General features: G+C 42.3%; 1 protein-coding gene across 1 annotated transcript in view; it reads left to right on the top strand.

The window, feature by feature from the left end:
- Nucleotides 1-27639, top strand: part of LOC115470042 (inactive heparanase-2-like) — a 260196-nt gene that overhangs the window by 191128 nt on the left and 41429 nt on the right. Inside the window, exon 7 of the mRNA XM_030202916.1 lies at nucleotides 20315-20460. Within this exon, the coding sequence (XP_030058776.1) occupies nucleotides 20315-20460 (146 nt within the window). The remainder of the gene's footprint in view (nucleotides 1-20314; nucleotides 20461-27639) is intronic.

The raw sequence follows: 27639 nt of genomic DNA, 5'->3' as shown, positions 1-27639 counted from the left end.
TTTCTTATAGTCAGTGGTCATAGTGAAGGGATGTTTAGTTTCCTCAAGAAGGTGGCACCACTTTTCCAGTGCCATCTTAATGGCTAGTATTTCTTGGTCTCCAATTGTATAATTCCTTTCCATTAGTGAAAACTTCTTGGAAAAGAAGGCACAAGGTAACAGTTTACCCTTGGTATCAGACTGAGAAAGGATGGCTCTGGCTCCTATAAAGGAAGCATCAACTTCAACAAAGAAAGGCTTTTCTGGATCGGTATGATGGAGCACTGGGTTGGAAGTGAAGGCTTATTTCAAGAGGTCAAAGGCCTATATAGCTTCTTCTGGCCAATCCCAGGTATTAGCATATTTTTGAGTTAAGGCTATGAGAGGGGTTGAATATCTATGGATAAATTGCCAATAGTAATTTGCAAGTCCTAGAAAATGTTGCAAGGCTCGTCACCCACAGGACGAGCCAATCACGGATGGTGGACATCTTTGCAGGATCCATTCTCAATTTCACTAAAAACTAGCATGTGCACTGGGGCAAGAAAGCAGGGCAGGCAGCATGGCAGTGAATATCACCCCAGGAAAGTTTCTGCTGGCAGGGCTTGGGGACCCCCACCAGTCCAGGTATGTGGGGTTATGGTGGGGGTCGAGAGCAACAGGGAAGCAGGGCAAAATGTGCCCCCCCCCCCCCCCACACACACTTTGGGCTCATGCCCCTTCCTAAATTGAGGTCTGGAACAATGGCCAATCCAGGTCAATGATTTTGCTGCATACATTGCCAACAAAATTAAAAGTCCCCACCAGGATTTACAGGCAATCCCATCCAGCCTCCAATCAGTTAATCAGGAGTGCTCAAACTTGCCCCCTCCTGACAGAGACAAATGGGACACTTTTAACCCAATAACAGAGGAGAGCCTTGTCAAAATCCTAAGAGATTTTCTGCCAATTACCTGCTCCCTCTATCCCTGTCCATCAAAGATAGTGCAGCAGGCAAGTATGGGCCTCATAGAAGGTGCCACTAAAATTGTGAACTCCTCTCTTTCTATTGGGCAACTACCAACAGTATTAAAAAGGGCAGTCGTTCACCTTTTCCTAAAGAAAAACAACCTTGACCATGACAAACTTGAAAGTTACCAGCCAGTATCCAACATCCCATTTCTATAGAAACCTATAGAACTAAAAGTCTGTGTTCAACTCAGTGATTAGCTAGAAGAGAAAAACTGGCTAGATCCATGTCAATCTGGATTCAGACCTGGTTATGGAATGGAACAGAAACAGTCCTTCTATTCCTACTAGATGATCTTTACAGAAACCAAGACAGGGTTTTGGCTCGGTGTTAGTACTGCTAGATTTCTCAGCAGCTTTTGACACTGTAGAAACAGCACTCTCTAAAGTCTGTAATGACCTGTTCCTTGCCAAATCCAGAGGCCACTACTCCATCCTCATCCTCCTCGATCTATCCGCCGCTTTTGACACTGTCAATCATGACTTACTTCTTGCCACACTGTCCTCATTTGGGTTCCAGGGCTCTGTCCTCTCCTGGTTCTCCTCCTATCTCTCCCACCGCACCTTCAAAGTTCACTCTCATGGATCTTCCTCCACCCCATCCCCTTATCTGTTGGTGTTCCCCAGGGATCTGTCCTTGGACCCCTTCTCTTCTCAATCTATACCTCTTCCCTGGACTCCCTGATCTCATCTCATGGTTTCCAGTATCATCTCTATGCTGATGACACCCAACTGTATCTCTCCACACCAGACATCACCACAGAGACCCAGGCAAAGGTATCGGCCTGCTTATCCGACATTGCTGCCTGGATGTCCAACCGCCACCTGAAAATGAACATGTCCAAGACCGAGCTCATCATCTTTCCACCAAAACCCACTTCTCCTCTTCCTCCACTTTCTATCTCAGTTGATAACACCCTCATCCTCCCCGTCTCATCTGCCTGCAACCTCGGAGTCATCTTTGACTCCTCTCTCTCCTTCTCTGCGCATATCCAGCAGATAGCCAAGACCTGTCGCTTCTTCCTCTTTAACATCAGCAAAATTCGCCCTTTCCTCTCTGAACACACCACCCGAACTCTCGTCCACGCTCTCATTACCTCTCGCCTGGACTACTGCAACTTACTCCTCACCGGCCTCCCACTTAGCCATCTATCCCCCCTTCAATCTGTTCAGAACTCTGCTGCACGTCTCATATTCCGCCAGAACCAATAAAGTCATATCACCCCTCTCCTCAGGTCACTTCACTGGCTTCCGATCAGATACCGCATTCAATTCAAGCTTCTCCTTCTTACCTACAAATGCACTCAGTCTGCTGCCCCTCACTATCTTTCTACCCTCATCGCCCCTTACGTCCCCGTCCGTAACCTCCATTCACAGGATAAATCCCTCCTCTCAGTACCCTTCTCCACCACCACCAACTCCATGCTCCGCTCATTCTGCCTCACCTCACCCTATGCTTGGAACAACCTTCCTGAGCCCTTACGCCAAGGCCCCTCCCTGCCCATCTTCAAGTCTTTGCTTAAAGCCCACCTCTTCAATGCTGCGTTCGGCACCTAACCCTTACCGTTCAGTGAATCCAGACTGCCCCAATTTGACTGCCCCTATCGGACCAACCGTTCACTTGTCTATTAGATTGTAAGCTCTTTGAGCAGGGACTGTCTCTCTTTCTTAAATTGTACAGCGCTGCATAACCCTAGTAGCGCTCTAGAAATGTTAAGTAGTAGTAGTAGATCATGATATCATGCTAGCATGACTGACAGAAACAGGTATCAATGGAACAGTACTTGCATTGTTCAAATCCTGTCTATCAGACAAGCAACATTCCATAATGTTTGGCAGCACCTTATTACCACCATAGGCACTGACCTGTGGGGATACCACAAGGATCGATACTGTCACTCATTCTGTTCAATATCTACCTCAAGCCACTAGCTGAGCTGATTTGGTCAATGAACACTCAGTTCTACAGCTAAACGGATGATGTGCAGCTACTCATACCCATTGAACCTAACTTACCTACAGCCCTGAATAAACTGATTACCTGTCTAACATCAATTCAAGAATGGGCTAAGCACAACAAACTTTGCCTGAACCCAAGTAAAACCTAGCTTCTCTGGGTCCCTATCACAATTGGACACATACCTGACATCAAAATCTCTTTTGGAAAGTATGAACCCCTCCTCAAATCATAAGTCATGAACTTTGGAATACAGTTAGGTTCAACACTTAATCTGATTCCCCAAATGCAAGCAACCTTCAAGAGCTGCTTCTACTATTTGCGACAACAATGCTGCCTCTCTCCTTACATCGAGAAGGAAAATCTTATCCGAGTTGTGCATGCCATGATAACATCAAGACTGGATTACTGTATTGTACTCTACAATGGCCTGACTACAAAAAGTCTGCTTTAGCTCCAATTGGTTCAGACTGCTGCAGCAAGACTCATAGAAGGTTGCAAGTGGCATGACCACATCACACCATTTTTGCAAAAACTTCATTGACTACCAGTAGAATACAGGGTTAAATTTAAACTCTATATCTGATCTTCAAGGCCTTTAAAGGAAATGGCCCCAAGTCCTTGAAGAACAGGATGACCCTCTACACACCTCCAAGGACACTAAAGTCCTCCCAAGGGGTATCCCTAACCACACCCTTTCCAAAACACATTACATGACATGATAGCCACAAGCGAGCCTTCTCCGGAGTATCCCCCACACTCTGGAATGCACTGCCTGAAAGGCTCCACTTAACACAAGACTATCTCCACTTCAGGAAGCAGGTGATAGCTTGGCTCTTCAACCAGGCCTTTAATGGAAGAAGTAACTAACTTCTTAGTCTCACACACACACACACAAGGAGTAACATAGGCTGCACATACTGCAGCAGTACATGTTTATCCACTCCTACCCTAGATGAGATAACATTTAATCATCTGCAGCTTTCTTTAAATCAGTCACCTAATTTTCTAACACCTCTTACTCTCTTACCTATCTATGTGTTCCATCTTTGCTTATACCCTATGCTGTCTATTAAAATGTTCTATTACTTATTGTGTTGACATTGTAAGTAGTATACTATTGTCATAATTTGTGTTGTTATTTTTACTTCTGTAATTGTCTGTTGCTTATGTTTGATTTATTCTTACTGTACACCACCTTGAGTGAATTCTTTCAAAAAGGTGGTAAATAAATCCCAATAACCAAATAAATAAGTACCTGGCGGAAACCCAATTAGTAGCAACATTCCATGCTACCAATCCTGGGGCAAGCAGTGGCTACCCCCATGTCCATATTAATAACAGACTATGGACTTTTCCTCCAGGAACTTCTCCAAACCTTTTTTAAACCCAGATACGCTAACTGCTGTTACCATATCCTCTGTCAGCGAGTTCCAAAGCTTAACTATTCTTTGAGTGAAAAAATATTTCCTCCTATTTAGTTTTATACATATTTCCATCTAATTTCATCGAGTGTCCCCTGGTCTTTGTACTTTTTGAAAGAGTGAAAAAATGATTCATTTTTTTATCCATTCTACATCACTTAGGATTTTATAGACCTCAATCATATCCACCCTCAACCTTCTCTTTTCTAAGCTGAAGAGCCCTAACCTCTTTATTTTAACCTTATATGGGAGAAGTTCCATCCCCTTTATCGTTTTGGTCACTCTTCTTTGAACCATTTCCAATTCCGCTATGTGTTTTTTGAGATACAGCTACCAGAATTAGTGCTTTTAGTTTCTTGTTTTATAAGTGGAATGTAGCCATCCTTGTTTCACTACCACATTTTTAAATGGACTCTTTTTGGTTCAATCTTAACAATCATTGTTGGTTTTAAAGGACATTTTTTAATATACACATGGATTTATTTGTTTTATATCTTTTATGATTTTTGTGATTTTGTGTTTGTTTATGGTTGTAGATTTGTCAACTCCTGAGGCAGGTGCATCTGCAGCAAAACGGAGATCTGTGCTGGTATTGGATTGGTCCTGACCTAGTCTTCCTTCCCGTAGGGGGTGCCATTTTTCTCAGTTTGTTCCTAACTGCCCAAAAGCCAGAAGAAAAATGAGTAAATATAATTCAAGTCTGTAGAAATGAGAAAACAAGGAGAATATACAAAACCTCTTTGAAACCTAAGGATCTTTAGTAATTCCAGCAATTACATATTTTTGTCCAGATCTTCAGTATACAATCTATCCTTGCACAGGAACTGAATAATTTAAGAAGCCAGTCCCTTTTTGGCCTGAATTTTTATAGTCTATTCAATGAGGATATTGTCAAAATCTGAAGTCTTACCAGTGTCTGTATTGTTCTCGTGAAGACTTTTACTATTTCTAACCATAGACAATAATGAAACTTGACACTTCTTATCTGTCAGTGTTCTTTAATAACAGTAATTTCATATATAGAACAGACAAGATCAATTTACTTTTACAAGAAATCCAGTCTGCTCAGGTTCTTCATCGTGTGAGGAGGAATTATTTTTACTGAAGATTTGAGATGTAAGGCACTTGAGCTCATACCACTCACTCCTCAGGCTCCCCAGTGGGTCTGGTTCTCGGGATATCTCTAATCAATATGTATATCATACACTTTCTTCAACAACCTTTGTACTTATTTGTCAATCTTTATTAAATACTTAACTCAATTGCTATCATTGCCATCCACATATTTTAAAACTTTCCACATGTGAAAATGTGGAAAGTTTTAAAATATGTGGATGACAATGATAGCAATTGAGTTAAGTATTTAATAAAGATTGACAAATAAGTACAAAGGTTGTTGAAGAAAGTATGATATACAGACTGCAACCAGTTATTGAGTGTATGCCTAGAATAGAACATTGTTAATCAATATGTATGATATATATTTATATAGCTTTGGGCCACAGCATATGCCAAGTATCTCATGTGTATTCCTTAGTGATATCTTGAAAATAAGACTGGTTGGAAAAGGTGAGCAAAAACTGAGCAGTGCACTATTGATCTAAGGAAAAACGACATTTTCCAGGTTTTGAACTAGCTATGCTACTCTGTTTCCAAAATAGATTTAAAAAGCTAGGTTCTTTACCTTCATTAAAAGCAACTGTCAATAATATAATACATTATTTTAATGACTTAAAATGACAGAAGATTTCAAAAAGTTTACTTTATTGCAGTTTAAAAGCTAATTCTTACAGTGCAAATACACCCTTTTCATGCAGTCCTCTTAGAAGATTCATTTTACTTCACAGAAAATAATTTAGAAAACAGGTTATTTGTGTTTAAAAATCAGGCTCTTGCATTGAAAGCATGGTTCTATTCCTGCAATTGGCTTTTGCACTAAGTCAGTCCAGGTGAAAATTGTTAAAGAGGTTAAAAGCTGCAGACATTTTAAAACAGAAAAACAAAACCAGACCTTGACCTGGATCTAGGTGTTGCAGCTGCTATTTTCCCGTGGGAGCTATCAGAAAGATGAAAGCAGATGAACGTACCTGTGCAGGGTAACTGTGACGTGAAATATGAACCTTTCTTTAGCTTCTTTGATAAAGACTTTTCCACATGCTGTCTTTGTGTGACTCCACTATCTGTTGAGAGACGTGCAACCTGAATTTGGGGATCCATCAACATTGTAACATTGTATCAAACTAACTGATCAAGTCACTGAAATATTGCACTGCATTTGTATCGAGTGCCTTTTTCCTCAGATCTGATTTAAGCTTGCTAACTGGGATGTATATTGTAGTTTTACATGTATTTTCATCTTATGTGAAAATGAAGCTATGAAACCTTTACAAAAGTCCTTTATTCTTTCTCACATACACTCATAGCTCCTAAAAACATATTTAAAAAGAGTGATTCTAAAGAGACTTTTAGTACATTAATATCAATAAATTGATATTTTAACAAGCTATTGATGTTTACCAGTCAGTAACTGTTGAAAGCTGTTTCAGTTTAGCTGCAATTGTCACAATACCTTGCAATGACACCACTACGATATCTGCTGACACTGAAATAAGAATTAAAAACAAAAGTTTGCATGAATGCATTTCAATTTGTGAATAATGCTTACATTTAAAAAGGCAAATCAAGCTATTAATGTAAATAGATTGCTGAGACCATATTGCCACGACTCTTTTGGTTCAGCTACCACAGATTTTTCCTTCAGGTTTTAAGCCTCTTCCATTTAATTCATTAGGGTACAGTGGGTTTTGGAGGGGGAAGACTGGTCTGCCATGTGATCTGAGCCTGGAATAGAACTGGAGGACTTTGTTGTTGAGATGAGTGGCAAAAAGATCCATCGAGAGGGTGCCACACTCTTGGAAGATCTTGTGGGCTACACCCATGTTGAGAAACCACGCATGCAGTTGCAAAATCCTGCTCAGACTGTCTGCCAGGCAGTTGTCCTTTCCTGTAGGTACATGGCTTGGAGGACCATTCGATGAAGTAGAGCCCACTGCCCCTTCCCCACTTCCTCTTGACACAAGGTATAGGATCCCGTACCCCTCTGCTTGTACACATAGAACATTTCAACCCGGTTGTCCATTTGAATGAGAATAATTTAGTTCTGTAGCTGATCTCTGAAAGCCTTTAGACTATTCCAAATGGCCCTGAATTTGAGGAAGTACCCAGGGTGTGAATCCCATCCACATGAGTTCCCCATCCCAAGTTGGATGCAGTGGTGTGCTGGGGCAGGCTCTGTCCGGCTCGCAAGAGCCGCTTGTTAAATTTTGACAGCTCTTGCGAGCCGATTGTTGATGGGGGCGAGCCGGCTCCATTAGGGGAGGTAAGAATGGCAGGAGGGCGCCATCACAGGCCATGCTTACCTCCCCTGCCGCTCCGAAGCATGTCCAATGATGTCCTTCGCCCCCACCCTCCCCTCCCGCTCCCATCCGTCTTTTTTTAATTACCTCCGTCGAAGCGCACGCGATTTAAAGCCCTGCTACATGCTGGCCGTCTCTCCAGGCTTCCCCTGCTTCCTTCGGTGATGTTCGCACCCTTAGTCCCACCTTCTGATGTCATTCTGACGTCATTTCCTTTTTCCGCGAAGGCGGGACAAAGGGTGCGAACATCACCGAAGGAAGCAGGGGAAGCCTGGAGAGACGGCCAGCACGCAGCAGGGCTTTAAATCGCATGCGCTTCGACGGAGGTAATTAAAAAAAGACGGATGGGAGCGGGAGGGAAGGGTGGGGGCGAAGGACATCGTTCGTTGAACATGTTTCGGAGCGGGAGGGAAGGGCAGGAGAGGGAGGAGAATCACTGGGCATGGATGGGGAGAGGGGGCAGGGGAGAGATTTGCTGGGCATGGATGGAGAGAGGGGGGCAGGGGAGGGATTTGCTGGGCATGGATGGGGAGAGGGATGCAGGGGAGAGATTTGCTGGGCATGGATGGGCAGAGGAGGGCAGGGGAGAGAAGAGAGTTTCAGGACATGGATGGAGGGGAGGGAAGGGAGAGAGAAGAAATGCTAGACATGGAGGGAAGATAGAGGAAGGAGATTAGATGAGGGAAAAGGAAGTGAGGAGAGAAACTGCACATGGATGGAGAAAATAGGCAGAAGCTGGATCCACTGTACAGTCAAGTCTGCGGAGGACCAGAAATGAAGAAGAAAGGAGGAAAGAAAAGAAATAAATGGAAAGGAAGCCCTGGAAACGGAGTCAAGGGAACAGATAGAGAGCAGCAGAATCAGATACTGGGCCAGCATGATCAGAGAAACAAGGTCACCAGACAACAAAGGTAGAAAAAAATAATTTTATTTTCATTAAAGTGTTTGGAATATGTCCACTTTGAGAATCAGGTGCTGAACGTTAAAAGTTTATATTTATTTACTTATTTATGGCATTTTATCCCATATTAAACATGAATTAGATTGAAACCTGGGATCATTTAATTTTTTTTTCCTGGAGAGAGTAATTCATTGCCCCCCCCCCCCCCCCCCCCGGCTAAAATTTGCTTGGACACAAAGGGTGCCGTGAACTGAAAATGGGAAAATGTGGGGTAGAAATGAACCGTAAATAAATAAATAACTACTATAATAAGGACATTTACATTTCACTTAACCTCAAGGTGGATTACAATTCAATTTAACTTCATAAGAATAAAGAATAAAAACTTTGGGATCTTGGGTATTTGTGACCTGGATTGGCCACTGTTGGAAACAGGATGCTGGGCTTCATGGACCTTTGGTCTTTCCCAGTATGGCAATACTTATGTACTTATGTAAAGTCTAATATACATTTTTATAACATACAACTCTTTTACTGTAAATATCTACCTACCAATCATACCTACAATATATATATATTAGATAATCAAAATTAAAACATACAAATCTTTAATACAAGTGTAAAATCTAGCAACATTTTGTTCAAACTTCTAGAGCAAGCCAATACAGAAATTATTCAATTACACAAATAGGGTCACCACACCTTTTCTACATAAGGGGTGTAATACCCTTGCACCAGCCCTGTCAATATCTAGAGATGCATGAAATGGGTCAGAAACCATTGACCTGTTTGAGCTGTGAGTCCCTGTGAATCTATAAGCATCTCAAAACTGAAAATGTAAGTAGCGCCATTTTAAGAGCACAGGAACCTAACAAAAGTCATGCTGAGTCAGACCAAGATCCATCGAGTCCTGCATCCTGTCTATGACAGTGGCCAGTCTCGGTCACAAGTGGCCAGCATATCTGAAAAAAATCAATTTTGCTACTGCATAATATACTCTGAAGTGGTGTTTGTGTGTGCATGCGGACTGGAATTAAATTTCACAAGAGAGGATGAAGCAGTCAGACATCTGAAACATATTTCCTTCACAAAATGGTTAATTAGAAGTTTCATTTAAGAGGGAAACCAATAGAAAATTGAAGGTTAAAAATGGAAAAATGACTGAGGAAACAATGGCAGTTGGCTATGACTAATCAGCCTAATAATGCCTTCTAATTTAATTGTCAAGCTCATGGCTTTGTTTACTGGATTTTTCCATTTTTCTATCCATTTTTCTAACAAAGTATAGTGCTTATCTATAATTGTGAAAAGCCAGGAACAGGCACAAAAGATATTCAACAAGAAAATGCATCATTATTTCCATGTTTGTGCTAGCTTCCACATTCTCACCTCTGAAAAATATATCCAACAAAGCTATAGACATTTCTGAGGATGTTGGACGCCATGGAAAAGTAAACTAAAAAAATGTTAGCTCTATATTCAAAGTCAAATATCCATGTAATGGTAGCCATTATATGGATATTGACACTAGCTGGCACTATCCACGAATGTTCAATGGTGTTTTCTGATAGCACAACAGGAAGAAAGAGGCAGATCCAATTACAGTTCAAAAAACAAAGCAGTGGAAATCTGAACTAGTAGGAGCTGAAAATTATGCCAAAAAAACAAAATACAAAATACCAACCATGTCAGCCTGAACTGTTAACTATCTGGATTGTTTTACTGTACATGTGCTGGACTGGTTTTCTGGATCTTTTATGCAAAGTTTTAAGGCTCCAGCTAGTTCAAATCTTCAGTGCTTTGTTTTTTGGGAATCTGGACAGCGCCATTAAATATCCTTGCAAAGCAATTCAGCGCTATCCAGATAGTGTTAGGGGAGGGAGGGTGAGGGCAAGGGTGAGGGTGAGGATGGAGCAACAGTTATCTATATAGCGGTGCTATTCAATCCACTATCTAGAAAACTATCTGTGCAACTTTGGAACAGCAAAAGTGCTCACATGTACTGAATATTGCCACTATCCAAATAATTCAGGTAGTTGGTGCACTGCACATATATTCAGCGCTGCCTGAAATCCAGATAATAGTTATAGTTTGTAGTATATTTCAACTTTCTATACCTTCTGGCTCAAAACAAGATTACAGCAGTTCACAATCTCAAATCAGTACAATCAGTAAAAAAGAGAGAAAAGGAAATCCAATCTAAAATAGTAAAGCCACATGCAAATAAGACCACACACACCCTAACAATAATCATAAATGCAATCAACAACCACAAGATTAAAAAAACTACTGTTATCAAAACTCACTCTACTGCTGAATATTTGTGACTTAAGTACTCTAATCATGGATCCTGTTCAGAAGGAAGGGATCCTCAGAAGCTTAGCGGAGATTGGGTGGCAGAGCCGGTGGTGGGAGGCGGGGCTAGTGGTTGGGAGAAGGGGCTAGTGCTGGGCAGACTTCTACAGTCTGTGCCCTGAAAATGGCAGATACAAATCAAGGTCAGGTATACACAAAACGTAGCACATATGAGTTTATCTTGTTGGGCAGACTGGATGGACCGTGCAGGTCTTTCTCTGCCATCATCTACTACTATCTACTATGTATTTATGTAGGAATTTAATATTTATGATCACTTCCAGTGACAGAGTGGAAGTGATTTTAAAAGAGTAAGGCACCATTTACATATAGGAAAAGATTCTATATAGGTCGCCTAAATTTGGGGCACACAAACTAATTAGTTAATGAGGTGTCAACAATCAATAATTGGAGTTAACTCGCAACAATTTAGATTTGTGCATGATCTGCCTTAGTCACTATTCTATAATATCCGTGCCTAAATTTCATAGTGTGTAACTCAAAAGGGGCATAGCTATGAGAAGAATATGGGCAGATCAGTGGGCATTCCCATAGGTTAGGCATGATGTTATAGAATGATGTCATATCTAGGCCTAAGTTGGGCACTGGCGTTACTGCAGGTGTAAATCCAGCACCCAACATTAGTCATATATCTGTTCTAAACTAGTATTCTGCAAAGGGCTCACGCGCGTTGCAAAATACTAGTTTGCACCTAATTTTGAGCATTTACTGAAGCCATCCCTAAATCAGCAGATATTATATGGCAATTTTAGAAAAGCTGTTACTTACACACATGTGCCAGTGGCACACACAGATTTGGATAGATGTTCAAGGTGTAGCCCCTAATTTGGATCAGCAATACATGAATATCCTAGAAAGTTTCTCTATCAGCATGTACACCTACTTCTCATTTGGCCTGGGCTTGGGAGGAAAGCTGGGGGAGGGGCATTGTGTTTGCCTCTCTGGTATTAAAAACCATTAATAGGCAAAAATTTGAATTTTAGACGATGGCTCCTTAATTAGCTCCCCTCAGATGTCAGTTTTGCAAAATACACCATTTATATAAATTAATGCCACCTATTTATGCAAATAGAGCTGATTACATGTGCAAGCCCGGAGTGATGCCACTCGCTTTTTGTACATTCTCTTTTGCAAAATGCCTTCCTTTGATATACATTGCACCAAATATGCCTATTTTCTCTCTGGTGCTACATGCATTTTACAAAAGGCTCCACGTCCAGCAAGCCTTTTGTAAAACTCATTGCAAATTTCAGATGGCACAATTTGGATGTACAGTGAAACAATTGAAAAAAATTCAAAATCTTAGCATGCTGATTTTACTACTATCAGTATTAATCCATCCACACCTGTTTACATTTTTCATTATGACCAGACTCCAGTACATCTCTCAAATGGTGGGGTTGCCATTTAATGTTTGGAAGGGTCCCCATATACACACAGCTCTTTGCAGCTCAGCCCGACCATGATCATTAATGGTGTAAATATTAATTTGTTCCAGTTGTCTGTTATTTTGTTATGTACTTCCAAAGAGTGAGCAAGTCATTCTTATTTATACAGAAATGCTGTCTAGATATAGGATGAGACGACATTATAAATAAGGAGAACTGAGTGACCTGATTTTAGTTCTGCTCAATCTCAATGGCAAGTAGCCTGAATGTTGTAAGTTGAAATATCCATGGCCTAGGACACCTGCTAAATCTAAGAAAGTGATGGTATACTTAAGGAGCGCAAAGCCTGATAATAATATTGTTGCAAGAGACCCATCTCCAAAATTCTGGATCTTCTTTGGTGAAGGATAAGTGGGTTAAGTTTTAAATTGCATCACCTGCTTTGGGGAAAAAAGAATGGGGACATGATATTGTTTAATAAAGCTTTGAATGTTCAAATTATAGCAAACAAATTGATGATGAATGAAGATGTGTCCTAGCTATTGTATAAGTTGATGGCCAGAAAATGTTGCATTTAAGCTGTTTAACTAGGTAAGAGAGCTTCTTGCATGGTTAACTGGCTTTGAGCAGGTCCTGGGGAACATTACCCGATAGTATCACTGAGAGGGTCATAATCGAAAGGGACGCCCAAGTTTTCCTAGGAACGTCCTTGCAGGATGGCCCCGTGAAGGGGCGGGGAAACCCATATTATCAAAACAAGATGGGCGTCCATCTTTCGTTTCGATAATACGGTCAGGGACACCCAAATCCTGAAATTTAGATCAACCTTATAGATGGTTATCCTTAGACTTGGTCATTTCTGATTTTCGGCGATAATGGAAACCGAGGACGCCCATCTCAGAAAGGACCAAATCCAAGCCATTTGGTCATGGGAGGAGCCAGCATTCATAGTGCACTGGTCCCCCTGACATGCCAGGACATCAATCGGGCACCCTAGGCAGCACTGCAGTGGACTTCACAAATTGCTCCCAAGTGCATAGCTCCCTTACCTTGTGTGCTGAGCCCCCCAAAACCCACTACCCACAAATGTACACCAGTACCATAGCCCTTAGGGGTGCACCTAGTGTGGGTACAGTGGGTTTCTGGTGGGTTATAAAGGGCTCACATTTACCAACACAAGTGTAACAGGTAGGGGGGGATAGGCCTGGGTCTGCCTGCCTGAAGCGCACTGCACCCACTAAAACTGCTCCAGGGACCTGCATACTGCTGTGATGGGCCTGAGTATTACATTTGAGGCTGGCATAGAGGCTGGCAAAAATATTTTTAAAGATGTTTTTTTTAGGGTGGGAGGGGGTTAGTGACCAGTGGGGGAGTAAGGGGAGGTCATCCCCGATTCTCTCTGGTGGTCATCTGGTCAGTTCGGGCACCTTTTTGTGCCTTGGTCGTAAAAAAAACAGGACCAGGTAAAGTTGTCCAAGTGCTTGTCAGGGACGACTTTTTTTTCATTATGGGTCAAGGACGTCCATGTGTTAGGCACGCCCAAGTCCCACCTTTGCTATGCCTCCGAGAAGCCCCCGGGAACTTTGGTCATCCCCGTGACGGAAAGCAGTTGGGGACGCCCAAAATCGGCTTTCGATTATGCCGATTTGGGCGACCCTGGGAGAAGGACGCCCATCTCCCGATTTGTGTCAAAAGATGGGTGCCCTTCTCTTTCGAAAATAAGCCTGTGAATATCCCCTCTAACTGCTAAAGACAAAACCAGCTATTGTGTGTGGTCCACGATAGAGTTGGGGCTGAAGTAGCACCTAAATGGATAAGGGTTGATATTCAGCCCCTAGTCGATGAAGTTAGCCATCTAAACAGCATAAATTGCAGTCCTATCTTTGGCCAGTTTAACTTAACTGGTTAAGGGTAAATATCAGTACTAATCTGGTTAAGTGCTAGCCATCCACACATACTCAGATAATTAATGGCGGTACCTGCGAAAGGCACTGCATTGAATATCTGGGCATAATTTCAGTGGTGGCAGATCACTGTTGGCCGAATATTACTCCCTAATAGGTAAATATTCAGCCAGTGGTGGTTTACATTTTTTTGGCTGCTGTTGGCATTAAGCCCAGATATTCAATGTCGAGCAATGTCCAAGTACCAGCATTGAATATCCAGGTATATGCAGCCAGCTAATACTTATACAGTTAAGTGTAATATTGAGCATTTAACCACATAAGGTGAACTGAAGGTAGCGGTGCAGACTTCAATGGCTGCAGGCCACATTGAGACCTAGGAAAGGAAAAGTACAAGAGACTGTACTCTTCAGCCCCCATTTAGCCACAGTCCCCCCACATATATGTTCCCCCCCCCCCCCAATATGGTATTGAAGCCAAATACATTCTGCATCTACAGAATCCCCTGACCCTCCCCCAACAATGGATAAAGAGCAGAGTGTTAATATGGATTGGAGCTTGAGTATCCACTGGAATGGTGGTAAGCCAGGTTACAGGACTTAGGTCAGCAAAAGAGCCTTGACTAGGCCTGATAACCCACTAATGGCATAACAGTTGAGAACCTGCAAACGCAGGGCTATATGATGAAGTCTTAATAAAACCTGAAACAAATTACAAATTGAATATAGCATATATGATGATAGAATAATAGATAAAAATGGTTTGTAAAATCTAGCTTGTATTTCTATAACATGGCACACAGGTCATAAGATTATATAAAAATAGATTGTGAAACTGGATGTTTCTATAAAAGATAAAGACAAGATGTTCAGGGTGACGGAAAAGATGCGAGGTTTTGAAATAGCAAAAGCAAGAGATGTTTACCGGAAAAGACAGTTGGGTACAGATGGACACCTGGCGGGAAAAGAAATGTTTCAAAATAACTAGAACAGGAAAGAAGTTGGTACAAGATGGTACAAAGAGTACAAATGAACATCTGCCGGAAAAGGGAAAAAATTGGTACAGAGATATTGGCCAATAAGATGAAAAAAATAGGTACTGCCATAAGCTTCTATTGAGATCTGTGCCTATAAAGGAGCTAACATTCAGACAGGAAAGTTAGAAGCTTCTTCAATACTTGACCGACAGCAGAGCTCCGTGCATTTGAACCTAGATGTATGTATTAAACTGAAGACTTTATCTTGGTAAGAATAAACAGAATCTTATTCCTGATAATTATCTTTGTCTTTATTCCTACATACTGTATTATATGTGCTCTTTCCTTATTATCTGCTATACACAAATAAGCCACACTCACTGAACCACAAAGAGTAGATTAAAAACATATATATATGTGGGAACATAAATGACCCAGGATACACCTAGATCCAGAAAGCCAGAAAGCAGTGGTTATGGGAATTAGTTTCGAATTGCGGCTGCTGATGCCTCCCCAGGACAGACCCCCCCCCCCCCCCCTGGGATTGGAGGGAAACTGTAAACCTTTTGGATGAACTTAAGATGTTTAGTCCCCCATGTGGAAGAGCCCAGAAGGGGTCTAAAAGAGGGTCATTTAAACAAGAGCTATGACATTTCCCCATAAGTCACCAAAGAAATTTTGGTTTCTAGTGTATTCTCAATAACAGACATATTGTAATTAAAAAAAAATCTTTAAAACAAATGTCATTCAAAACCTGGAGCAAACCTACCATGCCAACACTAAGTTCCAAAACAAATTAACCTGAATATTACAGTGGGAACCTAAAATATCAATACATTTATAGGAAAAACTGAAAAAGCCAAATTACTACAGAATGCTACATAAAAAAAATTCATGGTCACACACACAGAACACAAATGCAAAATACAAAATAAGTGACCACAAACTAGAAACAGAATTTAAACCAAATCCCCAAGAAACCAGACCTTGCATATAGTACAGCATCAGAGAAACAAGAAAAAAAGGTATTTCTTCCTATGCAAAATATAAAGATAGCACATGCCAGGGATGGTGTTGGAGTGGGGGGGGGGGGTGCAACTAACCCATTATCCTTGGCTCCCTGGTCACAGAGAGCCCCAAGCCTGCCAGAAGCTGAATACAGCATAGCCTCACAATAGGCTTTGGAATCCCTTCCAAAATTTCTACTCTGCGCCCCAGCCATGTTTAACACCAGCTCTGGCAAAATGTACATTCCAAATCTGACATATTGTATTCACAAAATAGGAAATAAAATTATTCTTTCTACATTTTTTGTTTGGTCATTTTATTTTCAAATCTTATTGGTCCCAGGTCTCTTGTGTCTGCTTCCCTCTGTCTTCTCTTAATTCACACACCAGAGTCTTCGATCCAATTGGCATTTCTTCTTTCCGTGTTTGGCGTCATCCATCTTGTCACCTTCGCTGTGCTCTTTTCTTGGTTTTTCCATTGCGGAGGTCCGCTTTCTTCTGTGTTTGCCGTTCTTTCCGTGTCCACCATCCATCTTCCATCTATGTCCCTATATTTCCTTGTCCAACATCTTCCATGTTCATATCCTCACATCCATCATCACCCCTCTGTGTCCCTATGCCCCCCCCCCCATGTCCAACATCTCCCTATTCTTCCCCATGGCTAGTATCTCCTCTTTGTGACTATATACCCCCTTCCCAGTGTTCAGCATTGTCTCTCTTTTCTCATATCCCCCCCCCCCATATCAGGTACTGCCCCTCTGTGTCCAAATGCCATCACCATACAGCATCTCCCCTTTGTGCCTCAGTCCCTATGCTCCCACCCAATGCCTATCATCTCCCTTCAGTTTCTATATACCACCCTGTGTCCAGCTTCTCCCCTATCTTCTTCCTCCACACCAATGTGTCCCTCTTCTCTCTGACTCCACCCCATCCAGCTTCTCTCCTTCTCTCTTCCCTCCCCCTTCCAGCATCTGACTCCTTCTTCCACTGTGGGTTCAGCATTTGACCCCCCTCTTCCTTCATCCCCTTAGTCTGGCACCTCTCTCCCTTCCCTTCAGCCCTCCACCTCTGCAGGTCTAGCACCTCTCTTCCCTTCCCTGCGACCTCCAGCCCCCCCCCCCCCAAGGGAAGATCCAGCCCCTCTCTCCCTTCCTTCCCACCTCCAGCCCCCTTCTGCAGGTCCAACAACTCTCTCCCTTCCCTCCCACCTCCAGCCCCCCCTGCAGATCCAGAAATTCTCTTCCTTCTCTCCCACCACCAGCTCCCCCCTAAGCAGATCCAGCACCTCTCTCCCTTCCCTGTGACCTTTAGCCCTCCCCCTTCAAGTCCAGCACCTTTCTTCATTCCCTCACACCTCAAGCCCCCTCTGCAGGTCCAGCACCTCTCTCCCCCACAGGTCCAGTACCACTCTCCAACCCCCTCTAACATGTCCAGTACCTCTCTCCAAACCCCCTTGCAGGTCCAGCACCTCTCTCTAACCCCTCCCCCACAGGTCCAACACCTCTCTCCAACCCCCCCCCCCCCCCCCCCGCAGGTCTAGCACCTCTCTCCAACCTCCCCCCACAGGCCCAGCACCTTTCTCCAACACCCCCCTTTGGAGGTCCAGAACCTCTCTCCAACATCCCCCCCCCCCTGCAGATCTGGCAGTGGTACTCTTGCTCTTCCTTTTCCTTTCTCAACCCCTGCCATGGCGCTTTCAATTTTACAGTACCAGCATTGTCCGGCAGCAGTTCACATAGGCCTGCTCCGGGGCCATCCCTCTGCCATGTCCCACCCACTGTGATATAACTTGCTGTTCGCATAGGATGGGACATGGTACAGGGAAGGCCCCATAGGAAGGTCTGTTTGAATCACTGCCGGTCAATGCCAGTATTGTAAAATTGAGAGAGGGAAAGGAAGAGCACCGCTGCCGGATCTGCAGGGAGGGGAGCAGACGGGAGCGATCAAGGGATGCTGAATCCTGCGTCGCTGGAATGGGTGGGCCTTGAGTGAAAGTGGGTGGTCCTGAGCTCACCCAGACCCACCAATTGCTACACCCCTACTCCTACGCCATGGGTGCTGTTTTCTCCTGGTTCATTGACCCACTAAATGCAAGCCAATACTTCTGGAGAGGAGCTTAAAGGGGCCATACTGCTTGGAAATAATGTATCTCTGCCCCCTCCCCTCTCCACCCCATACTTTGGAAAAGTAATGGCTACCTGCAGAAGGAAATGATAGTGAACTTCCTGGAATCTAATGGATTACCAGATCCAAGGTAACAAGGTTTTACCAAAGGAAAATTGTGCCAGATGAACCTGATTGAGTTTTTTGACTAGATGACCAGAGTCCTTGGGTTTTGGCCAAACCTTTCAAACAGTTCCTCACAGAAGACTCATAAATAAACTTAGTGGGCTGAAGTTAGGACCTAAAGTGATGAAATGGATTAGAAACTGGTTGTCTGGTAGACACCAGAGGGTAATGGTAAATGGGATTCACTCGGAGGAGAGAAAGATGAGTACTGGAGTGCCTCAGGGATCAGTACTGGGGTTGATTCTATTCAATATATTTGTGAGCAACATTGCTGAAAGGTTAGAAGGAAAAGTTTGCCCTTTTGCGATTGACACAAAGATTTGCAACGATATCATAACAAATGTGACTCTGCTGAGACCATAATAATAAAACCATTCTTTAGACTTGGCATGGTGGTATGATATTTTGGAAACATATAGAACTGTCACATGTGATAGGTATGATGATAACAAATTGCCAACTGCCCCAGTTGTGATGCCAGAGTGGCGGGTGCAATTCTGGCTGATCTTATTGGGCAGACTAGATGGACCATGCAGGTCTTTACCTGCCATCATTCACTGTGTTACTGTGAGCACTGTTTCCTGGGTAATTTTCAAATGATAAGGATACAGGTACTTGCCCTTTGAGAACTACTAAATAGGTTTGAATATTACCCCCATGGGATGGATAAACCCTGTTTTACCAGCAGAAAAGGGGTTTTATAAAATTACTTCATGGTATATGCCTGCTTAAGTACGCATGAAGACAAAAAGGCAGGTACTCTTACATGACTCACATGTAGGCATGTTCAGCGATAACGTTTGGACTGAGCATAATTGGAGTTTTAAACTATGTGTGCAAATTTTATAAAACACAAATATATATTTAAACCTACCACTGAGCAGGAATACATGTATGCAGCTGCATAGTAGCTACAATTTCTACAGGTCTTGTGAAGCTATTTTATGAATACATAGATACCTGTGTTTTTGTAATGAAATAGCCACAGAAGAAGCACCCACTTATTCTTCCTACTCCTACTATAATATCACCCTCCGTGTGTATTTGCTTTTAAATCCTAATCCATTCTGAGCACAAATGCTGAAAGACAGATAGAAAAATAAATAATAATATATCTTATTTTAAACTCCTTTTCACCACAAGGGTCATTTTTAATGCAAATTACGTTACCTTTTATTTTTTATTTTTCATGTGAATAAAAAAATTTTTTGGTATCCTTATTCACTCTCCTAACAAAATATTCAGTCAGTAAACAGGTGATGCTGCTAAATGTAGCTGATTATCTGGTTATTTGATACCTGCTATATCTTTGGCTGACATGCCCCATGGGGTGTAGTAACCTATTGAACTTTGTAAATTTAAGTGCTTTGAAAATGAACCCGAAATTAGTAATAGCCAGTTAAAGTTAACTGGATAGCATTGAATATTAAGGCTATCTGGTTAACTTAAAGCCCACCCCCCAGAACACCCCTTGCTTCATCAAAAGATAACTGCTTAAATTTTTAACTGGACAACTTCAGCAGGGGTAATGGAAAACTTTTAAGCAAACACTTTGTCAGGATAACTCCTAAGTGTTTTGAATATCGATTTCTTAATTGACAATCATAGAGAAAATGTTTTTAATGTTTTAAGATGGACAACAAATAAGTACTTTTCTTCCTTCCTCCCTTTCTCCTGCTCTTTCTCTAGGATTACTGGCTGTCTCTGTTATACAAACGGCTTGTTGGCCCGAAGGTACTGGCAATTCATGTAGCTGGTCTCCAGAGGAAACCACGGCCTGGTAGAGTAATCCGAGACAAGCTCAGAATCTATGCCCATTGTACCAGCTACCAAAAGTAAGTTAGTATATTTTCACATACAAATCTCCCCATGCCCTTTTTACCATACCTTAACAGAAGGACATATTTATAGAAAATATTATGTATATACTCTTTCCAGTCAATATTAAACCAGTGGTGGTCACTTTTTTTTATGTGCTGACCATTGCTGGCTAAATTAGAACCAGATATTCAATGCTGGGTCATGTCCAGACACTAGCATTGAATATCTGGGTCTCACCAGACATGTGCTGACCATGGGAACCTATGTAGATCCCGGCCAAAAATCGACCAAGACATGCATAAGAAGAGTCCAAATTTCTCCTCTTCCAACCCCCTGCAACAAGGTACTACCCCCCCCCCCAGTCTCTCATAACAAGGCATGATCTCCTCTCCTGGCTGCCCCCCACCAAGTCCAATTTCCACCCCCACCCCCGAAAACCTAGTAGGCCCCCTGGACCTACCTTAATAGGCCTGGTGGTCTATTGGTAGTTGGGGCAGTATCAAACCCCACTCAGTCCTGCCCCTTGCAGTCCCTGATTGAAAATGGTTGCCACAGCCTCTAGCAGTTGTCTCGTGGTACTTCTGATATGGGGTAAACCTCTAGCAGAGTTACTGCAAGACTACTATTAGAGGTCATGGTGGCAGGATCGAGTGGGGTTTGCCCCTGCCCTAACCACTACTTGACCATCAGGCCTGTTAAGGTAGACCTCAGAGAGATGGGCTTGCTGAGACAAGGAGGGGAGCCAGGAGAGGTTCTCGGACCTGGTTAGTGGGATGAGAGGGGTGATTGAACTTGATCGAGGGGACTGCACCTTGTTGGGGGGGGGGTGGAAGTGAGGGGGATCAGCTTCAGAATGGCAAATCAGTAGTTATGCAGGTGCCAGTCAATATTCAATGCTAGAACCCACATAGCTAACTGGGTAAAGTTAGGACTTCTATTTATGTGGTCCTACATGCCCAGTTAGCTATGCATGCACCAGCAATGAATATTGCCATTCTCCGTGTTTCTCACATATGGGTGACATCATCCAAAGGATCCCCAGTGCGGAGGCTAACCAGAGATCTATAGCTTTAAAAACCGTTTGGCAGAGTCCCACCATGCATGCGCAAGTACCTTCCCATCCAACGTTTTTCCACTGAATAGAAAGGTCATGATTTTGTGAGCTCTTCTCAGCACATCTTTGTCTTCAATTTTTGAATGCCATCCTTGCATGTGGGTACCATTTTCCCTCATTTTCTCTTTTTATTTCCCTTTCCCTGTCTGGGTTTATTTTTTCTTAGAGCTTTGCAGTATTTTTAAGTATCCTTTATTATAGCGGCTCTGAGGTCTGCTTATGCCTGAGCACCTGCTGGGAGCTTTTTGTGAGGCAACTTTGTCCTTTACCATTGAGCTGTTTGATTTTGCCTCAATTATTTTCCCCCAATGACCCAGAAGATCCTCAGTGATTTCAAAAAAATGTACTAAGTGTAACAGGGTCATTTCTAGCAAGGAGCTCCACAGTTGGTGTTTGGGGTGCCTAGGCCCTGATCATGATGCCTCTTACTATTCTCTCTGTTTGAAAATGTAGAAAAGAAGTCAGGACCAACAGGAGAAAAAGTTTGGGCTCTCCAAGTCTGGTCCATTGACTTCAGCATCTGAAACATCAGTCCCCATGGCCACTAGAACTGCATTGGACAATGGGAGTGCACTGACATCGAGGTGGTCTCCACCTGCCTTGACATCGGGCACTGGTAGTATGCCCCAGGACTTGTCTGCATTGCACCCAAAACCAAGGGCACATATGGATTTGACATTGTCCTCGTTGGCACCAAAACACCATGATGCATGGCATCAGGTAATGGCCAAGATGCATCAATATCAGTCTTCTTCAAGGCACAATTCCAGGATCCTTGCAGCATGAACGTCACCAGAACAGAAGAAGCATTGACACCAAGAGAAGCACTCCCCTTCTGTGATTATAGTGCCAATGCAACAGTCTCTCCACAACCTGGATCCCACTTCCAATTCAGTGCTGGCAGATTCTCAGGCCATCTCTACACCAGCACTATCCCAGCCTTTTCTGATACCTGTCCTTGAGGAATGGATCTCAGCCATGCTCCAGGAAGAGCTGGGGAACCTGGGGCACCTCCTCACAGGGCATGGTATAGATGCATTGAGAGTACTTGTGGCAGACATGGAACTGCTCCAGCCTATCCTAGAGGCTCATACCTTGCCCGTCGGATGATTGTCAATATCAGTGCCTCACTGGGCATCAATATTGGCACTAGCCATTGCAGTGACCCTATCTACATTGGGAAGAAAGCTGCTCTGGAATGTCATGGACAATCTTCACCTTGGCGCCATCATCAAGACCTGGACCTGCTTCCAGTAGACCAAGACAGGCGCAGACTCAGACATCCTATGATGACTATTTTGCTGAGTCTGACATGGACCACTTCTGAGGAGGAGCCTGAGAATTTCTTGAAGGAGAGGTCATTAGGTATATCCTCAGATTCCTCCCCTCCATAGGAGAGGAGAAAGTCCTCCACCAGCAGAGCTCTCAAATTTTGGCTTTCTTGAGGAAACGGTGGCTGCCATTCCATTTCAGTTGAACATGGAGGACAAGACCAGACTGAGTTAACTGTCCTTGACTATGGTTCTCTTCTGCTGGAGGCTGTGAGAGCACCTGTTCACAATGTCCTACAAATGCACAGATGAGAAACTGGGAGACTCCTCGCTCTGTGCAAGTAATACCTAAGAAGGCAGACTCCACATACAGGGTCCAGAAGGCTGCCAGATTTGAGAAGGCTCAGTTGCCCGACCAAGCCATGCTAGTCAAATCTGCACTCAAAAGGGCCAAGAAATCCCAGACTCATGCTGCGGCTCACCGTGGTAGATAGGCTTGGACTCTAGCTATAGAACACTGGGTAGCATCCGCATCAGGACTCCGTCAGATGACATCACCCAAATATGAGAATGCATGTCCTGCTGTCCTCGGAGAACACCTACTATAGGTGAGTAACTTCGCTGTATCTGCAAAACTCCTGGCTCCTCCTCGAGTTCACACCGAGAACACCCCTCTCCTGCCAGTTTTGTCTTGGCTGGTTAATGCTGATATTCAGCAACACTGCGTGGTTAACATGCCGCTGAATATTGGTGGCCAACCTGCTGCATGCAATTGCTTTGAATAAAGGGCTCTTTGTTGTTTGTTCCCCAATGTTTATTTATTTATTTAAAACATTTATATCCCATGACATCCACAGTTGTGAGGGGGTTGCAACAAAGCATGCATACAATTACATAAAAATTGTAATATTGCATACTAAACATAAATACAGCTAGATCTGTTCAAATATTTTCATAGCGCCTCCATAATTCTCTTGGGTTTCTTGTTCCATGGAACTATTTAACATGAAAACTGTTTTGGGCAACATCTCTCATATATGCCTTATTGGAAAGAATGACATTTTAAAGCAATAATAATGGAACTGGGTGGTGTTACTTCTTTCCATAGCCATCCACAATAAATATATAAAAAAAATAGCTAACTATTCCACAATAGAAAGGAAGTGCATCAGTCTTTCTTGACTTTATTATACTACTCCAGTGCATAGGTCAATTACTGAGCTATCTGCTGGAACTTCTGTGGATGAGCACATAAACATAACAGAAAACGAAATATCCATATGCTTTTAAAAGTGTTACAAACCGATTACTCACTAACCTATATATCCTCAAATATTTTTCACTATCAAGAGTGTAGTGCAGCACTTTGTTACATTTTGGTAACATAAAAAAAAGACCAGTTTTACTAATTTTACTTAGGTGCTCTAAAGTACATGTTCAGAAACAGCAGGATCGTTACAATAATATTGTATACCCTAATTTAAGAGCAAAGCTCTCGCAAAATAATAATGACAGCTTCTAATGGCATGTGACCTTAACTTATGTACTCAATGATCTGTTAAAGAAGCCACAAGATTCCATGTTGATATTGTTAGATGTTACAGCAGCTTTCTTGTTTTGAGATTCTGCTGGCTTCTGTTTGAAACTTTGATATGGTAGGAAAATTATGACCTGGATCCAGTCTTTTATGAATGGGAATATACAAAAATGTGGTTGTGGAGGCAGATGAGGTTAATGTTGGTGATGATGGATTCAGGTGTTCCACAAAGTTCATCAATATCAGTGTTTCTATTTAATATGTACATGTAGCCATTGGCTGTTACAGTGGTGTAATTGAGTTATGTATTTCACTTGTATGTTAACAATGTGCAGATTATAATTTCATGGATTGGATAAGTGAGATATTACAATATCTCCAGATCTGCTCACTTGTAGTTCATAGAGGCTGGTGAAAAATAAGATGATTTTGAACATCTCTAAGACAGAGCTATTATAGGTTGGAAGAAGGTAATAAACAGAAATAAAGCAAAAGAAAGGAAAATAAGTTGATACTTTCTTTTATTAGTATAAAAATACATTTTTGACAAGTTTTTGAAGGCAGAACCATCTTCAGGTCAGGTATAAGCAAAAATGCCAATATCAGAATATGTATGAGTGAAACATGAAAAGTATTCCAATCACTCAAGACTGTCATTGGAATACTTATCATGTTTCGCTTACAGTATATATTATATTTTGTCATCTTTTGCTGGATTACTGGACAGGTGTGTATCTTAAAGCTTTGGAGAGAAGAGGGATTGTTGGTTAAATTGATAAATTCTGTGTGTGTTTAAAACCTAGGAAAGAGCTTACATTTAAAATGTATTTGGGCCTCCTGTACTAACCTGTGAACATTTTCTGAAATTTAGCTTCAGGATGTAAATGAACTTCTGGCTCATTTGCAGCCACTGGTGAATTTCACAAGAAAAATTTTTATGTTGCCTTGACAGGGAACTTCATTTACAAAATGCTGGCTCTTCTCCTACAGCATAATTCAACCATCATGAGGAAACTATATAATATTTGCAGGCCTGATTCAGCTATGTTTTGTCTCAACCTATAGCCAAGATTCTCTCTTTTTCATGCTCCAAACTCTCTCCTCCCAGACAGCTTGCAGGAAATAGGAGGGGAGAGATAAGGCTGAGGCTAGAACAGACAAGAGCAGTACTAATTGTCTCCCTAAACTATAGGGAAACAGGAAGGGATAGGTGGAAGGAGATGACAGATCAAGTAATTAGAGAGATCACCTTTTTAAATCAAACCAAAGATGATTTTGATATACTTTCTGGATGGAAGGATGTTCCTTTAGAAGAATTGTATCATTATGCAAAGGTTCTTGTACTTCAATCAAAACTACCCTTTTGATAAATGAAAACATAGTAACATAGTAGATGACGGCATAAAATGACCTGCACGGTCCATCCAGTCTGCCCAACAAGATAAACTCATATGTGCTAGTTTTTGTGTATACCTTACCTTGATTTGTACCTGTCTTTTTCAGGGCACAGACCGTATAAGTCCACCCAGTACTATCCCCGCCTCCCACCCACCAGCCCCGGCACAGACCGTATAAGTCTGCCCAGCACTAGGCCCGCCTCCCAACCACGGGCTCTGCCACCCATTCTAGGCTAAGCTCCTGAGGATCCCTTCCTTCTGAACAGGATTCCTTTATGTTTATCCCACGCATGTTTGAATTCCGTTACCGTTTTCATCTCCACCACCTCCCGCGGGAGGGCATTCCAAGCATCCACCACCCTCTCCGTGAAAAAATACTTCCTGACATTTTTCTTGAGTCTGCCCCCCTTCAATCTCATTTCATGCCCTCTCGTTCTACCACTTTCCCATCTCCGGAAAAGGTTCATTTGCGGATTAATAACTTTCAAATATTTGAACGTCTGTATCATATCACCCCTGTTTCTCCTTTCCTCCAGGGTATACATGTTCAGGTCAGCAAATCTCTCCTCATACGTCTTGTAACGCAAATCCCATACCATCCTTGTAGCTTTCCTTTGCACCGCTTCAATTCTTTTTACATCCTTAGCAAGATACGGCCTCCAAAACTGAACACAATACTCCAGGTGGGGCACAATAAAAAAAAAAGTAACTGCATCCCTATCAAAATCAGACATGGAGTTTTATTAACAAAGGCTACTTATATAGCCATAGTTACTCCTAATAGTCAATTGTAGGATCTCTATATAACTAATTGGAGGAAATCCCTGTAAACAAGCAACTGTGCATTAAAAAAATTATATCAAAAGTGTCCATTTAGTCAACAATTAAAACATATCCCTTAAGTGAAGCACCTTGCACTGATATGTGCTCTGTTGCTGCCACATATCTTTCGTCTACAAATCATTTAACATGTGTCTGTTCATACACTCCTTCATAAGTCCTGTTCCAATGAAAATCATGTCAAACAAATCTGTTTCATTTCTTTGACTGGGTGACTAGAGAACTAGATGAGGGCATGAACTAGATGTGGTTTACATGGTTTTCAGTAAAGCCTCTCATACAGTTCCTCGCAGAAAGCTTATAAATAAATTAAGCAGCTTGGGATGAATCTCAAGGTGGCTAATGGGATTAAAAATTGGTTGACAATGGGTAATGGTAAATGGGATTCACCTGGAAGAAAGGCAGATGAGTAATGGTGGGTCTGAAGGGTTGGTCTTGGGACCAATTCTGTTCAATATCTTCATGAGCAATATCACCAAAGGATTAGAAGGGACAGTTTTGCTTTTTTGCAGATGACACAAAAATTTGCAATAGAGTGGATGCCCCAGAAAGATTAGGTGAAATGAGACATAATCAACAAAAACTAGAAGATTGGTCAAATGCTTAGCAATTATCCTTTAATACAAAGAGGTGTAGGGTGATGCATTTGGAGTACAGAAACCCTAAGGAGAAATATGCAATAGGAGTGGAGAGGCTGATGTGGCAGTGGCCAAAGCCAGAAGGATAAAAGAGGAGCTCATAGTTCCCCTATTCAGGCCATTTATGAGACCTCACTTGGAATATTTTGTTCAGTTTTGGAGTCCATATCTCACTAAGGCCCCGATGCTCGAAACTCGGGTGCTGAATGGAACAGCACCAGAACAGTGCAGCTAAACAACTCCTTAATGCTCAACGCTAACAGTATGCAAATCATCTGTGCACTGTTAGTGCTAAGCATTAGGAAGTTAAGGGGGAGTCAAAACCTTCATAGATATAGGAGGATCTTCATAATCACTAGTCATAAAAAAAACTCCTTTTATTACTATTTTCAAATA

This window comes from Microcaecilia unicolor, chromosome 5 (genome assembly GCF_901765095.1).
Source record: "Microcaecilia unicolor chromosome 5, aMicUni1.1, whole genome shotgun sequence".
NCBI classification, from domain to species: domain Eukaryota; kingdom Metazoa; phylum Chordata; class Amphibia; order Gymnophiona; family Siphonopidae; genus Microcaecilia; species Microcaecilia unicolor.
This window is presented reverse-complemented; position numbering and strand designations above follow the sequence as displayed.